Source organism: Colletes gigas, unplaced genomic scaffold, assembly GCF_013123115.1.
Source record: "Colletes gigas isolate AHSC1104 unplaced genomic scaffold, ASM1312311v1 Colletes_gigas_Sc00006, whole genome shotgun sequence".
Classification (NCBI taxonomy): domain Eukaryota; kingdom Metazoa; phylum Arthropoda; class Insecta; order Hymenoptera; family Colletidae; genus Colletes; species Colletes gigas.
Window position 1 is genome coordinate 5,634,994 of NW_025106635.1, and position 14,769 is coordinate 5,649,762.

Consider the following 14,769-nt stretch of genomic DNA (forward strand, 5'->3'; position numbering starts at 1 on the left):
GAGGGGAAAGAAATGAAACAATAACTTCAGTCTGCGTGATTAGATATCCGAAGTGACTGAAGGACACGATTGCACGAAAAATTGAAATGCAGCAGCGATTAGTTTACCCCGACGTCGCTCGTTGAAATGCAAATGTTCCAAGTGAGAACGGTGTCGTTCGATATACGAAAACGAAAGGTAAAGGCGCGTTTCGTGTGTCTTTTTGCATAAAAATTACGGGTTAAGACATAGACGAGGTACCCGTGATTATGTATGTACATATTCGAACTGTACCACCCTCGAACCGGTTACTTACACGAAACTGTATAATATACTGTTACATTAAGCGCTGCTCTCGGCGGAATGTTGAGAGCGTAATGACGAATAACAACCTTGACAAACTCTAACAGGCTTTAAAATTCCGAGTCTCGATATTTTCGATTCAAATCGGCTGCATCTGTATGGACAAAAACAGGAACGAAAGCGGATCGTAAAAAAAATGTCCAATAACTTCCATAACGTTTTCTAACTTACTTTGAACAGAAGACTTGTCCACAGTTGCGACAATGATGTCTTCTTTCATAAAGATTAAATCTAACTCCACAACCAACACAACAATCTGCTCCTTCATCTTTGAGCCAGTGATCGGCAACCGTGCGTCCTGGTTGCTCGCACACGCTCCACGAAAATACTCTTCCTCTCGTATCCCCCACGTACACCGTTCGATGATCTCTGCAAATTAATTAACAGCGAGTCGCTTAGAGGGACCCTCTAATTTAGAACTTTTAAGAAATCAATTTTCTTTTTTGTTACCTTGACACCGCGAGAGCTGTTATAGACGCTGGTTCTGTATTATCCTTACGGTCGTACGCGGTGTGCATCGTTAATTTGCTTCTAAACACTAATTGCCGTTGCCACTTAAAACCGTCTCTTAAAATATTTTGTGGATTAATTCTTTTAGGTTTTGTGTCAGCTTCGGAGACCATGACGAAACTGTCCGTTAAGCTTGTGTCGCTTTTACTAGCCCGTAATGCCCCCTCAGAATCCCCGATATTGTTGGACGACTCGCTGTGTGAATAATTTGATCGTTGCTATAATGATTGGGAATGTATTCTGTAAATGAGAAGCATCGAAGTAGATGTACATGTTACCTCGTTTGTGTGCCCTCGCTGTCCGCGCGTCCACCGCCCTCACTTTTTCGAAACATTGGATTTCCACGACTTTTTCTTCGAAGCACAACGGTGGATGTGTTGTTGTTCTGGGGCGATGGTTTGCTACTGGAACCGTTGCTCGACTCATTGTCCGAGCATTCTTCTTTCTCCTCGTGTAATCTCGATGCTTCTTTAGAAGTCTCGGGTTCGGAGAGACTGCTCTCCGAGCCGCTTTTTGCAAGCATAGCTACCAATGTAAACAACAAATGAACGCACACAATCGCAACAATATATTGTCTTCGTTGTTACTTACCTGATCCTTCGGCAGAAATGCTCATCTGTTTAACTAATTCGTGCACTCGTTTCTTCGTAGTTTCGTTCTGATTTTCATTTTTGTTCAACTTCGTGTTCTTCTCCTTCGCGGTTGCAACCTCCTCCGGTTTCTCTTCCTCTGCAGGCACTTGCACGTAATCCATCGACCACATCTTTAAATCATTCGCTCGTCTCTGTTATATACTCGCGACAATTTCTCTTAATCGTAATATTATAATAGTGTTATTCTTACACGAGCCACGCCATCGGTGGATCCTGTCATAATAACATTCTGCGAGTCCCATTCGTGTGTCTGACTAAACGCGACGCACAAAATTTGTTGCATCCTGTCTGCTCGGCCCACGCACGTATTAACGCTTGCTAGCTCTTCGCCGTTGATACTCCATACGTGCAACCACGTGGCTGCGCATGTAGCTATGTCTCCCTGAGAAACGTAACGTTACAGTGAAACCTCGACTTTTGAACATTTTTACATAACAGTGGAAAGTAATTGTTCTATAAGCGTACTGTTAATTCATTTATAGCTACTGCAGCCACCGGTCCGGCGTGTCCCCTAAGTTGACGAACAAACAGACATCGAGATAAGTCCCATATAATTGCTGTGCCGTCTCGAGATCCTGACACTATCACGTTATACGCTGGACTTGATGACAAACACGTAACCGCGTCTGTGTGACCGTACAGACATTGTTTGATAGAAAGTTGTCTCTTGGTATATTCCCAAACCGTTACAACCTATCGAAGCGATTTAAGTCTTAAAGAATCTGCTCTGTAAACGTGACATCTAAGCGATAACTTACGGAGCTTGTGCCAGCAGTTACTATCAATTTGGAAGACGGACAAACACAAGCAACTATCTCTCCGCTATTTTGCATCATGGCCTCGCAGACAAATATCGCTTTGTCGCTATCATAGTTTCCTATTCTAAGAGAGTGATCGGCGAACCCCCATGCAACGTATTTGTTATACGTCGGAGGAATCAGCGTTTTGTTTTGTTCAACGGCCAATACTGCTTTGTCGATATGAAGTATTTGTCCGACCGGACCCTTTAATTCTGAGAAAATAAATCATCAACGTCAAAGAAAGATGAGGAACGGTAAAAAATATGCCAAAAGTATCTACTATGAAAGGCGAAAGTGACGAACCTTTGATAGGCTGAAGCGACGGCTTCAAATTGTCAAGATTATGGAAGAATAGTTTGTCGGACGTGGTTATGCTTAAACCAGGTGTGATTGGTCCAGGATCGATAACGCTAGTCCTTTGGGTCATCTTCTTAGCTGGATGCGGTTTTTTAAACAGTTGCTTCGGTATTTGGCCAAAATTATTAATAAACCCGATAGTAGCATTTTTCTTTAAAGGGTCATCGATACTGAAAGATACATACCACAATTAAATCCACAAAAAACAAATTATTAAAATATTGCTACGAAATAAAAATGTATAAAAAAAGGGGTCGTACTTGTAAATATCAACATTGCCCTCGTAGAATAAGTGATGAAACACGTTAACAGCTTCAACCGCGGCAGGACCGTTTTGTTTACAACCGAATATCAAATCGATCCATTGGTGAAGGTGTTGCGACACATAATCGCATTCCAAAGCAAGTCGATGCGCTCGTATGAATTCACGCGGATCCTGCTTTGCCCATGGCGGAAGTACAATGTCTCCCAATTGTACGCCGCTCTGTTTAGAACCTTTAGAAAATTTATATTCAATTTTATTTTTCTCATAAAAGCTTAATTTGCAAAATAATAAATTTGACTAGTGAAAAGATTAAAAATGGTATATTCACCTAAGTCAAAATGATTCGAGTTGACGAGAAATTCGGAAAGATAAAAGAACTCCGGTATAAGCTCCTTCACATCGGCCATATTATGTTTAGACGCGGAAAGCCAAGCTTCCTTTATGCTATTAAACATTCTGTCCGCCAGATCAAAATGTCCACCCTAAACAATCATCCCAGAGAACATGTATTAATTTACCAGCAATGCATTTAATTTTAATCGTTGGGCAATTTGATTCTACGAACCTGTAACCTAAGAAAATGTTGCGTGAACGGTTCCATCCTCACCAAATAAGAACATACTATCATCGCGGAAGAGTAATGTGTTCCATAATGATAAGGAGGCGTTTCCCCGTGCGGATCGTCCCATTCTTTGTATCTAAATTTAACGTTCAATTATTTGTTTAGTAACCTGTTATAAGGATTGATTAATTTTCTGTACCGTTTTTTGAACTGTAATAATCGTTCTGGACTTTGTGCGCCCATAGGTTTACTGAAGTCTCGAAACGTTGCTGAATCAGTGAGATCCAATTCTTCGCTATCATAGTCTGCTAAAATCCACGGAAATATTGGGTACTGCATCAAATCGTTATAACTACGACCAGCTAAAGTATTGAGATGCATCAAGTACTGGAAGTTAGATATCTCGCCTCTCTGGAAAACAATCGCTTTCGTGAATCATAAACAAGGATATGGTGAGAAAAATAATAATATTATTTAAAATACGTACCACCCATCGTTGGGTAACCGAAGTCTCGCCAATTAGATTTGAAAGTAGTCCTGTGGCCTGCTCCACGTTCGCTGTTCTCTTTTGACCGGCCACAGATTGTTGGGCACTGTCAGCAATCGCCGTTGCGAATGTCATGAATCTCTGATAAACTTTGTTCCTTACTTTACGAGGAAACGCTAGTAAATAATTTCTACCATCTCCACTGAACACTTCCAATGCCATTGGTTGTAATAGGTATCTTCTTTTGTGTACTTCTCTGCGATAGAGAATGTAAAATAAAACGTATTAACTTGCAAAGCCCAGCGGACTAACATGTTCATTTAAATATTTATGTATATTTGAAGATTTCTTACCTGATATCTTCGTAATTAAATTTCGAGCATTGCCTCATCGCTCTGGATCTTCTAGGTGATCCCGGTGATGGCAAAATTGGTTCATAAGCCTCGGGTAAACTTTCTATATCCCTTATTTCTCTGGACTTCAACAATGTGAACCCATCGATCACGTAGAAGTGTTCTTTTCCAAATAACAGCAAACCCTCGGTCGTGTCTAAACCTTGAATTCTGGCGCATCTAAACATGTGACTTATCTGAAAATGTAGAAAAACGTTAAAACAATAGACGAGATGCGATATTTGCAACAAGAAAAGGAAATTAACAAACCTTCTCGTGTTCTTCTAACAGTCGTATCAAAGTTTGATTGTCTGGAACAGTCTGATTATTTTCCTCTTCTTGTTCGTTATCCTCTGTTGCTTCATCCGGTTCACTGGCATGACGTTCTAGCGTACACGGTACCATTGGGGGTTCACTCTCAGTAGAAGTTTCATTTACGTTTAACGGGGTGTCGTCTATAACAGGATCACGTTCTCGTTCGAACATGCCGGACGAATTACCAAGTTGTTTCAAGTAATATTCCTTGCTGTCGGTACTCGTTGCAACCTTATACTTCAGTTGTTTCTGTGTTCAGTACAAACGTGTAAATTTCGAGTTCCTTGGTTCCGATTGTTTTATAGTAAAGGTAACTTACGTTGTCAGGATGTTCTAATTCGGGTCGGTAAGGATAATGTATATAAAAGAGTTCGTTCTTCATCATCTTTTTCCTCATTCTACATGGACCCTCCGTCATGTCCAGCATCCATTTGTCGAGTCTGGTGGGTGTCGGTGGTCCCCACAAACCGCGTTCCCTCGTTAATTCTGTTTCAGTTTGCAACCATTCCTACGCAACATTTTATATTAGTAATAAATTCATTGTTATGTATCGTTTCTTTCATATTTAATTATATTCTTACTTGATACACGTATCGTTGAGTGTGTTGATTAGTCTGTATGTATTGCAATCGTTTTGCCGCGGCAAGCTCGCGGACCAATGCAATGTGTTGCTCGGTCCATTGTGCTACAGTGTTCTGGTGTAATCTTAACCTAACACGTACAGATTCCTCTTTACGGACTTTCGTTCGACTTGCCAATCTCGTCAAACCTCCAGTTACCTTTTGAATTTTCTAAAACGCCACACGTTCATATATCGTATGTCAAGGGGTCAAAGAAAGATCGATATTTAAAATTCTGGGATTCGAGTACTCCTTTAACACCAGATTGCCCAAGGAAGTCATTTTGACTGCTTTTTAATTTAAATTAGAAAAACAATTATGTATATAATGACACAATTTCTTAGAATTTTGTGACTTTTTGTACAACATATAATATGTTACACCTATATTGCCCAAAAGCAGTCATTTTGAAACTAAGTTTCAGTCTTTCTAGTGTTAAAGACACTGTAGCCTTGCGTTGAATACTTACCGATTGTATTTGATTGTGAAGTTCCCAAGGGACCCTGTACAGAGCTTTCCTCTCCATAACAACATAATTCAACCAAAGCCTAGTTGCAGCTTCGTGCACTTGATCTCTCACTTGCGATAATTCGGGGGCACGTTCGTTACCTACAGGCGCCGAAAGAGTAATCTTGAAAACTTCTTCTATAGCGGGCTTTTTGCATACGTATAATTCTTCCCAAACTCTTGTCGCGGCTACAACCATCAAGTTATGGCCTTGATGGGAAGTCAGCCTATCATCGCTGGCTTCGACTTGCGGATGTATGTGCCACGACGTTTTTATATTATCGAGCACGATTTTCACGTCGGTTGTCAATTGCAGCAGACAGTAAGACAAACAACCAATGAATTCCAACTCATGATTACCAGCGCCGAAGACCAATAATCTGCAAGGGGTATATCTTACAGTCGTATAATTAAAAATGGTTCAATCACCGGACATCGATTCTACCTGTGAGTCGTGAGCTTATGCAATGCTTCTAATACAGCCATTTGATCGGCTATTGAATCTGTTGGTCGTGATAGCAAAAATAGTGTTGTTCTGTTCAGACAATGATGAAGGCCTTCCATACTGACGACACCAGGCCGTCTTTTTGCTTGTCCGATTAGTTTGACAATGAAATCGAACACTTCGTGCGGATCTTTTGTCAAAGCACCTGTACATCGAACATCAAACATTGTGAATATTTAACAAAATATTGTCAATTAATAATGTAGAAAAGTATATAATACCTTGCCACAATTTATCTACTATTCTGGCTGCGACATAACATACATTGTTAGTTATATTATTGACTGATCCTCCAGGAACTACAGGTAACGCTGCTTGTTCTCCAATTAATACATCGGCAGCTAACAGATGCTCCATTAGAATAGATAGAATCTCCGTTTGATAGCGTGTTTGCTGTCCTGTAGATGCATGCTCTGGCCACGCTTCCAAAACCAAATCAATAGCTGGTGCGGATTTCGCAGTGACCGGTAGAGACAGAGAGTCTACCACGATTACTCGTAAAAAGTCCATGACGAACTTCTTTGCTGGATGATTGGTCAAACCGATATCCTTTGATGGGGATCTCACTAATACCGGTTCTTGCTCGTCCGCTGGTGTACTAGCTCCACTGCTATCTTGACTAGAGCTTGCAGGCTTTGGAAACAAAGTACCAGCCAACGCGCCCAATACTTCCGCAGACATAAACACTTGCATGAAATCCGTAAAATTATGATAGAGGAAGAACAGGAACTGTATTATTGTCACTGGATAGTCGCTTAACCAGTCTGGCAGGGATTCAGGATTAATCGAGTAATTATTCAGCATTGTTCGAACCATAGCTAACAGAGTAACTACGGCTTCGGGGCAAAGATTAATTCTACTCGCAAATGTGGATAGAGTGTGGTTTGCTGGGACACCAAACAGGAAGTTCCAAACATTGTCCAAATCAAGTTTTAATATGACCTTCGAATCCGTGGGCAATAATTTCACTGGTTGTCCCATCATAAGAGCGATGAAAAGAAAGTACAGCTCTGGGACAAGGTCTACGTGCTGCGGTAATAGCCATCCCAAATGTTGAAATCCTGGTACATGAAGACCGGATGGTTTATTCTCTCCACCTGACATTTGTTGGTGACAACCAAGTGCTAGTGCCATCTTGTTGTGATCCGTATGGCGCAGCCAACTACCGTTGCTGGTTCCTTCTTTAAACTTTTGTAATATCGGTTGTACGGAACAAACAGCTACCAAAATTCGTAATCCCCATATCACTGTCGTACTATGAAGGCCAGATTGAAGAAACAGTAATATCCAATCCAAACCTAACACTTTGGATAATTCTTCGCACATATTTACATTCGGTTTTGGACCATTAAACAGCAAAGAATGCAAAAGTTGCAAACAACGATTTCGCAAAAGTATATGTTCCCCTTCCCCTTCTTTATTCCCTTCGCTTTCGCGAAGGATTAAATGCTTTTCCGAGCATTGAGGCAACGTAGCTACAATGAACTGACCAAACCAAAGTAAATCAGCCTGTCTCGGTTGACTTAGTAAAATACTGAGCAAGGCAAGTAAAATTTGCCGTGTAGTACTTTGCTTTACATCGCTCAAGATGTGCAACAGTTTGTGCACCAATTGCAAATCCCTCATCAAACGTAAATTTGTTCTTTTCTCGCTCGATTCTGCGATCAATTCGTACAAATGTTCCAACAGCGATCTTAACAGTTCTCCTGGTGCTTCGTGCCAAACTTGTAAATCACATAAAAGATCTTGGAATGCTGTAACGTTGGGTATTGCGCTAGTTTCTCTGCCACTGTCGACCGTCCCGACCAGGCTAAACGTGAGATGCAAAATGTGACTGTTTAAAAGAGGGCATTTCCTTCGCAGCAACATTGCTAATGTTTGATATCCTCTTCGACGGTCCATTTCTTGTTGAGCTGCTTGATTAGATCTCACGACGCAAACTAATGCTTTAACAGCCGCGTACAGAGATTCTACGTCTTGAGCCATGGCTATTAGACCTAATAACACTGAACATCCACCGACGTTATCAATCATTGTGGCCACTGGTCGAGGACTGAAGACTCGAACACCAAGATACCCAACGACTACGCCTCCCAGTGCTCTCGCTGGTCCGCTAAGATGTCCTGATGAATTATGAAGAACCCTGATAGGCGTGGCATTTTCGTGCGATGACATACCAAGTTGCTTGGCAATTGACTTATTATCAGCTCGGCTATAAACTTTCCTAATTTTAGCTAATGTTAATTGAGACATCGCTTTAGCATTTAATCCAAATACAACTTTCTCTTCCGCAACAAGAGCCATTAAAGGTTCTTGAACTGATAACTGCGGAGCTTGTAGACTACCCATATAATGCGGACCTAATTTAAACAGTGTCGCTATACTTTGTGAATTAAACACTTCCTCTACTAAGTGACACGGTCCCTGCTTCCATGCCAATCTAGAATAGCGTCGCCAACAGGGAGGTGTACCTATATAACCGTACACCGGTGATGCTACAGTCAAATTTGCCGCTCCTCCCCCAGGAACTTGTGTAATATAATGAAGCTTCTGGCTGTGAATATGTTGACCATCCAGATACAACGAGAAACTTGAATTTTTTAATACAGCACGGTTTAATACTATAGCTATGTGATGCCATTGCCCTTCGTGAAGTAAATCAGGACACCAGACTCTTGCGCCACATTCGCCAGTTCCTTCTGGTTCCCATTCGCCTACATTTTGCGGCATCGGTGTTTCTTGCGTAGATACAATAATAGCTTTATCTCTGGCGCTAAGAACTGCAGTCAAACAGATTAAATCTCTCGCCGATTGCGGTGTACGCACTAAGGTCAGCAATCTTACACAGTGAGGATCAGTTCTTGAATCGCTAAACTTATCAACAGATATCCACGTACTATAAGTTAATCCAGTTTGTGGAGGAAACAATCTGTCACCCGAACCGATTCCACCAAGTACGCTACTGTCAGCAGCCACTACCGTAGGTGGGGTTGTACTTTGAGGTGCAACACTCGGTAAATATAAACATGCAAATCCTTCTGCACTCATATCAAGTTCTACAAAAGGTGGCAAAGTACAAGAACCATGCGCACGAAAATCCTTTGGTGTCGTCATCGACACTAATGTTTTAATACGAGTCAGTGGCACGGGTCCACCTCTAGGTTTATTTGGTTCAATGTCATCGAGCGATATACAACATAATGGATCGCCCAAACGTAAAAATTCTCTGAAATTAATAAACGTATATAATTAATCCTATATTTACTTTGATAAAATCACTTCGCGTCTTACCTTAAGTCGCGTGGCTCTAAAGATTGTGCGGCGAGTCTTTCTATTATATACTGTAATGGTTGGTGGAGAGGATGTGTTTCGTCTTGCAACGCAATTCTACCTACTAATAACAATTCACCGGCCATCCCAGCCTCGCACATAATTTGTTGATTTCTTTCCGAACGCACCAGGCTTTTAATAATTTCTGCTACGTACAATTGCAAAGCTAGGGCCATTTGCAGATTGGTTGCTTCCGAGATTGATGGAAGCAAGTGCAACATTCCGACAACTATGCCAGGATGTACTACTATCGGTTCTGGAGCGGGAGGATTCAGATTTAAAGAATTTATAACAGTTCTCTTTCCACTACCCGGAGAATCGAAGGATTTTTGTTGCTAAAAATAAAGCACAAAATATTAGATTCAGTTCGATGGATCGATAATGCGTGAAAATCATTACATGTTGTAAAATGTAAATTTTATATCACCTCGACGCTATTTTGTTTATGGCTTGGCGATCTCGTTCCTAAACCTGCCAAATTTGGCTTATCAAAAGAGTCAAGTGCTACATCGTACAGAAGACGTAGTAATAAACATGCGTATGCGAGCGTCTTTGGCATGGCATCTGGAAATACGGGTTCTAATACGCTTCCGGTAAAGAGCAATAATAACATATTGTGGTAATTTGCAGTTGGAATTAGATCTATTTCAGTAAGCTTCGTTTGCGTCGAAAAACATCCGAGAAGTCGCAAAGTGTCGCACAAACTTGATTGGCATATCTATACAATGATCCGTTATATTAACAAGTTACTAAAAATCTACAAGCATTGATAATAATGTTAAAGAGAGTCTACCTCGTGATGGAAAAATTTTGCGTTCGCCGGTTCAAATCTCATGGCTGTACTTATTGTGTGAAATACAACGTGCAAAAGTGTCAGTAACTGTGCTTCTTCCTGCGGTGTTCTCTTTATTACATCGTTGCAAGGTTCGATACCCTCCGATCTTTGAGTGCCCAACTGACCCTCCAAAGACACTAAAACGGACATCACGTAGACAAAACCTCCCACTTTCCGAAAAACAGTTCTAGTTCGGTGAGATTCCCGTAAGCAAGCCAATAAAGACTAAAAGAAAAAAAAATTACGTTTTATTATATTGTTCAAAACTCGGAACGATCAATATTTGTGATCAGAAACAAACTTTTAATATATGTGTCTTTAAGATTAAGGCATTGGAAGGTGCTGAATGCATGACGCCTAGTAATGTAGCCATGTCATCGTCTCCCCCTGCGCTAAGTATTAATTCTCTAACAATGCCAAGGGCTTGATATCGACAATCCGTATAGGGTACGAGATTATGGGCACAACGTGCTCCACTGCACTCTCTGAAAACATTAGCATTTTGAACGTTGCCCGCTAATAGCGTCGTCAAAGCTTCCATTACTAAGGCACCCAACCGTTCATCTTCTGGGCATATTTTGTATTCTAAAATAAAGAATTTACTCGTTTGAGATTAGAAGTTAAACGCAAGTAACGAGAAACGTGAAAATGTGATTCCTACCTAATCCTTGATCTTGCGCAGCTTGCTTATCCTTAAGTAAAGTTGCGTAACGGTGAAGACACGTAACAAATACTTCTAACATACCTACTTCTCTGTACACATCTTTAAATATATTGTTATGTCTGAAAGGATTATTGAAATCGATAAGATTTCAAAATAACAATTTAATGGTAAAGTAGTTAGTATGTTACCTGAGTATATTAAGCAGCGTTTCCATGCACAAGATACTGCAACTAGTTGAATTATTTGTTTTAAGTAGTAGAGATAAAGATATAAGTTCCTTACAAGGCACGAAATTAAGTTGAAACACTATAAATTCCAGTAACTGAAAAAACTTCTCTTGTATCTCTCTATTTTTCAAATGAATCTTTTCTGCGAACTGGGACAACGTGTTTTGTCCCTCCAGTATAAAATAATTGGCATTGTCACTGTGATATACGCTAGATATTGCATCAAGAATGGTACAACATAAAAGTGGTGAATTAGACTTTAGAAATACAGACTGTAATACTTGAAATGCTTGAATATTTCGAACACTTCCTCCTGTAATAACCACAATATTTTTAAATGGAATATACATAATAGAAGATATACTTTTATATATATATATATATATATATATATATATATATGCGATTCTTTCTTAAATCATTAAATACCTCTATTACTTGGTTGAGGTAAAGTGAAGCCAAGCATCTGAAATAAAGATCCCATACTAGCTTGACTCGGCTTCAATTCTGTATGACCACACATCGTTAAAGATGCTAGCATAAGAACTAAATTCCGAATGGCATCTTGTGCTTCTGCTCTACTATCTTGTTCTAATCTCGACGGAGCGTGTCTGAAAAATACAGATATTTATAAAATTTCGAATAAGCAATAGTATCTGAATCAGCAAATCATTTTTAACTCTTACTTTAATAAAAATTCTGAGAGAAAGATGTATCCTTGACACGACCGAAAATCATCCAGAAGCGTTTGAGAAACTTCGCTAGAATCTTTTAAGAAACAAAATACTGTGACAAACATTTCTACTACTTCCAATGGTGCCAGCTCAGGTACTCGTTGCATATTATCGACACAAAGCGCTATACATCCTTTACCTATAATAAAAGTAGTTATTGTTTAACATATAATCAAATTATTAATACAATAGCCAAATGATGCTTACAGTGGATATAGGTCACTACATTCTGGGTAAGTCCATGTCGGGATAAGGTCATTAATACTTCTGCTGCGCTTTTACGCCACATCACGTTATAGTGGGGACACCAACTAGTTATTGCCGAGAATAGTAAAGTGAGGTCGTCTTTACGAGCGAGTTCTTCTGCTGGGTAAAGATGACTACATAATCTCACCAATAGCTGTGAATTAAAATCGATTAATTTTTCAATGAAAAAAGTTTAAAAAATAATTTATTCCGAATATTTACTTGAACAAATATTTTCTGTAACAATATTCTACGTTGCTTTGGAGTAAATTCGCTATTCGTATCTGTAATATCAGCTTCATCTTCTATCATTTCAGGCAGATCAAAGAATAAATACAAACATTTTACTAATGTTGATGGAACAGAAGCAGTAGTCATTGCCTAATAAGATATACCAATCATATTAATACAGGGTATATTAGTTATAACATTAAAGTGTATTTGTACAGCCTGTACCTGTATTAGAGAAGTATCACCAGCTGCAAGCAAGTTTAATGCAGATAATAACATCCATCCATTGCTTGATTCCTCGCTATTTTCAATTTCTAAAAATTTTACAATGGCACAACTTGCTGTTTCAGTACTCTGATTACTTGCCCTCCTTCTAATTTCGAATACCATTAATCTAGACACTTGTTGCGTAAATGCCAAGATATCCCAAAACTTCTCACTCATATCACCAGCTGGACTAGATCCAAATACCTAAAAATCAATTTGTTTAAAATTGGTAAGTAATATTCATTGACCTTGCATTTCTTTGATACACGTGTGGCACAGACTCATTTCTGTTATTAAAATGTGTAAAAAACTTACTTTGCAAAATAATGGCAACATATTATATAATTTATCGTCACGTTCAGCATCTGAGAGGGGATGCAGAGGATGGGTATATTCAGAAAATAGTTTCTTAAGATGCATAAGACCCAAAGCAGTATGTTGAGGATTTGTAGTTCCCACACAATCATCTAAACTGCCAGCACTGCTAGAACCCATTCCTCCTACACTGGTACCCCCTCGTAATTTACGCATTATGTTCATACTTAAAATTTGCTAAAATGATACAAATATATGTTACATATAACACTATTATACAAAAATGAATATTTCATTAAATAGAACATAACAGTTCTAATATATTTGGAACTTACATTATCCATGTTAGGATGGATATTACACAGATTATAATTCTTACATTTTATATGTTTCACAGAATGAAATCTACATTTTCAATACACTGATGGTATTTATAAAATACAGTCTAATAAGATAAAGCATCTTGTAAGAATACATATAACAAATTTTTTAAACATCAGCTCCAAAACATTAATAAAATTATAAAAATACAATGGAAAGTATAAAATTGATCATAAAAGAAACTTTGACTACAAACAATTTAGAATACTTTGGAATCATCTGTGACATTTATAAATCAGATATATATACATAAAATACACGAAATACCAATCTATAATTTGTTAAGATTCATATTTAATCATATTGTACAAATTCTATAGAAAAGAAACAATTTTTTTTTTAAATTGCCAAGCAATACAAGAAACCGATAATCCATGAAAGAATACGTATATTGAAACAGTATATACAAATGTAAAGTAACGCAAATATACGTTATCACAGCGATAATATTAAAAACGATCGAATATTCAGTCTTGTGTGCCGTTATACAACAAGTATCGCTAAAAACCGAACAGAATTAAAACAATCAAAGGAAATCCATACAAAGTGGTAAACGTTAACGAGCGGTCGTTCGATCCGTTTCAGCTTATCGTGCTGTCATTCGAAATGTTAACATATCGGAGTTCTTGTAACATGTGAAAATAGCACATCGTGCCGTGGGACAAACAGAGAACGTCATTTCTCGATCCATTAAACGCGACGAGTCAATATTTTTTACACACGTCACGGGAATTTTTTCACTTTTAATCGGTGACACAGTCGTTCATCGAACGCTCGGCTCAATATTTACGTCTGTCGCCTGTCAAAATGTCAAGTTAGAGTGGTCGATGTTAAAATGACTCTCCGTAACCGCCCACGATTTTCGCGAACAAGGCTCGTACATCGCCGCACAAACATACGCAAGACTCACTGAGAACAGATCGGCTATTACCTGAAACGCGTCGCAACCCAGGAAATTCTACATTTTCTTTCGAAAAATTACTGTTTCTGCGAGAGTATTTAATATTTCAGTGGTAGCAGCCATCTTCGTATTCCACCAATTTCTTCGTCCACGGCCAACGAAATACGTCGATAAGTATCACGTGATCGTCAATAATCGCGGGTCTATTCACCTTATAAATCTGTTGATACCGGAGCTGAAGAAAATTTCAAATATCGTTTTAAACAAGCAACCCTCGCAATAGTATTCGAAAGAATATTTAAAGGGTCTCTATTTTAAACGAT

General features: G+C 39.0%; 1 protein-coding gene across 2 annotated transcripts; it reads right to left on the reverse strand.

Moving 5' to 3' along the window:
- Positions 1-300: 300 nt before the first annotated feature.
- Positions 301-14,560, reverse strand: LOC122395970 (WD repeat and FYVE domain-containing protein 3). 2 transcript variants are annotated; one of them, XM_043393987.1, is made up of 35 exons: positions 14,477-14,560; positions 13,500-13,609; positions 13,165-13,401; positions 12,808-13,053; positions 12,574-12,732; positions 12,313-12,505; positions 12,058-12,244; positions 11,801-11,982; positions 11,333-11,684; positions 11,142-11,263; positions 10,782-11,065; positions 10,439-10,705; positions 10,073-10,363; positions 9,607-9,980; positions 6,537-9,541; positions 6,256-6,460; positions 5,773-6,190; positions 5,265-5,474; positions 5,003-5,191; positions 4,639-4,932; positions 4,330-4,565; positions 3,977-4,232; positions 3,689-3,900; positions 3,493-3,625; positions 3,256-3,409; positions 2,923-3,157; positions 2,609-2,832; positions 2,264-2,517; positions 1,971-2,198; positions 1,696-1,887; positions 1,444-1,615; positions 1,131-1,377; positions 793-1,047; positions 514-711; positions 301-436 (listed from the first exon to the last, which is right to left on the reverse strand). In XM_043393987.1, exons 2-35 carry the CDS (start codon positions 13,506-13,508, stop codon positions 322-324), a joined length of 10,335 nt encoding a protein of 3,444 aa, XP_043249922.1. In that variant the 5' UTR covers positions 13,509-13,609; positions 14,477-14,560; the 3' UTR covers positions 301-321. The 2 variants fall into 2 exon arrangements, with proteins under 2 accessions (XP_043249922.1, XP_043249923.1); XM_043393988.1 differs by lacking the exon at positions 13,500-13,609 and having other exon boundaries at positions 14,477-14,535.
- Between the last annotated feature and the right edge of the window lie 209 nt (positions 14,561-14,769).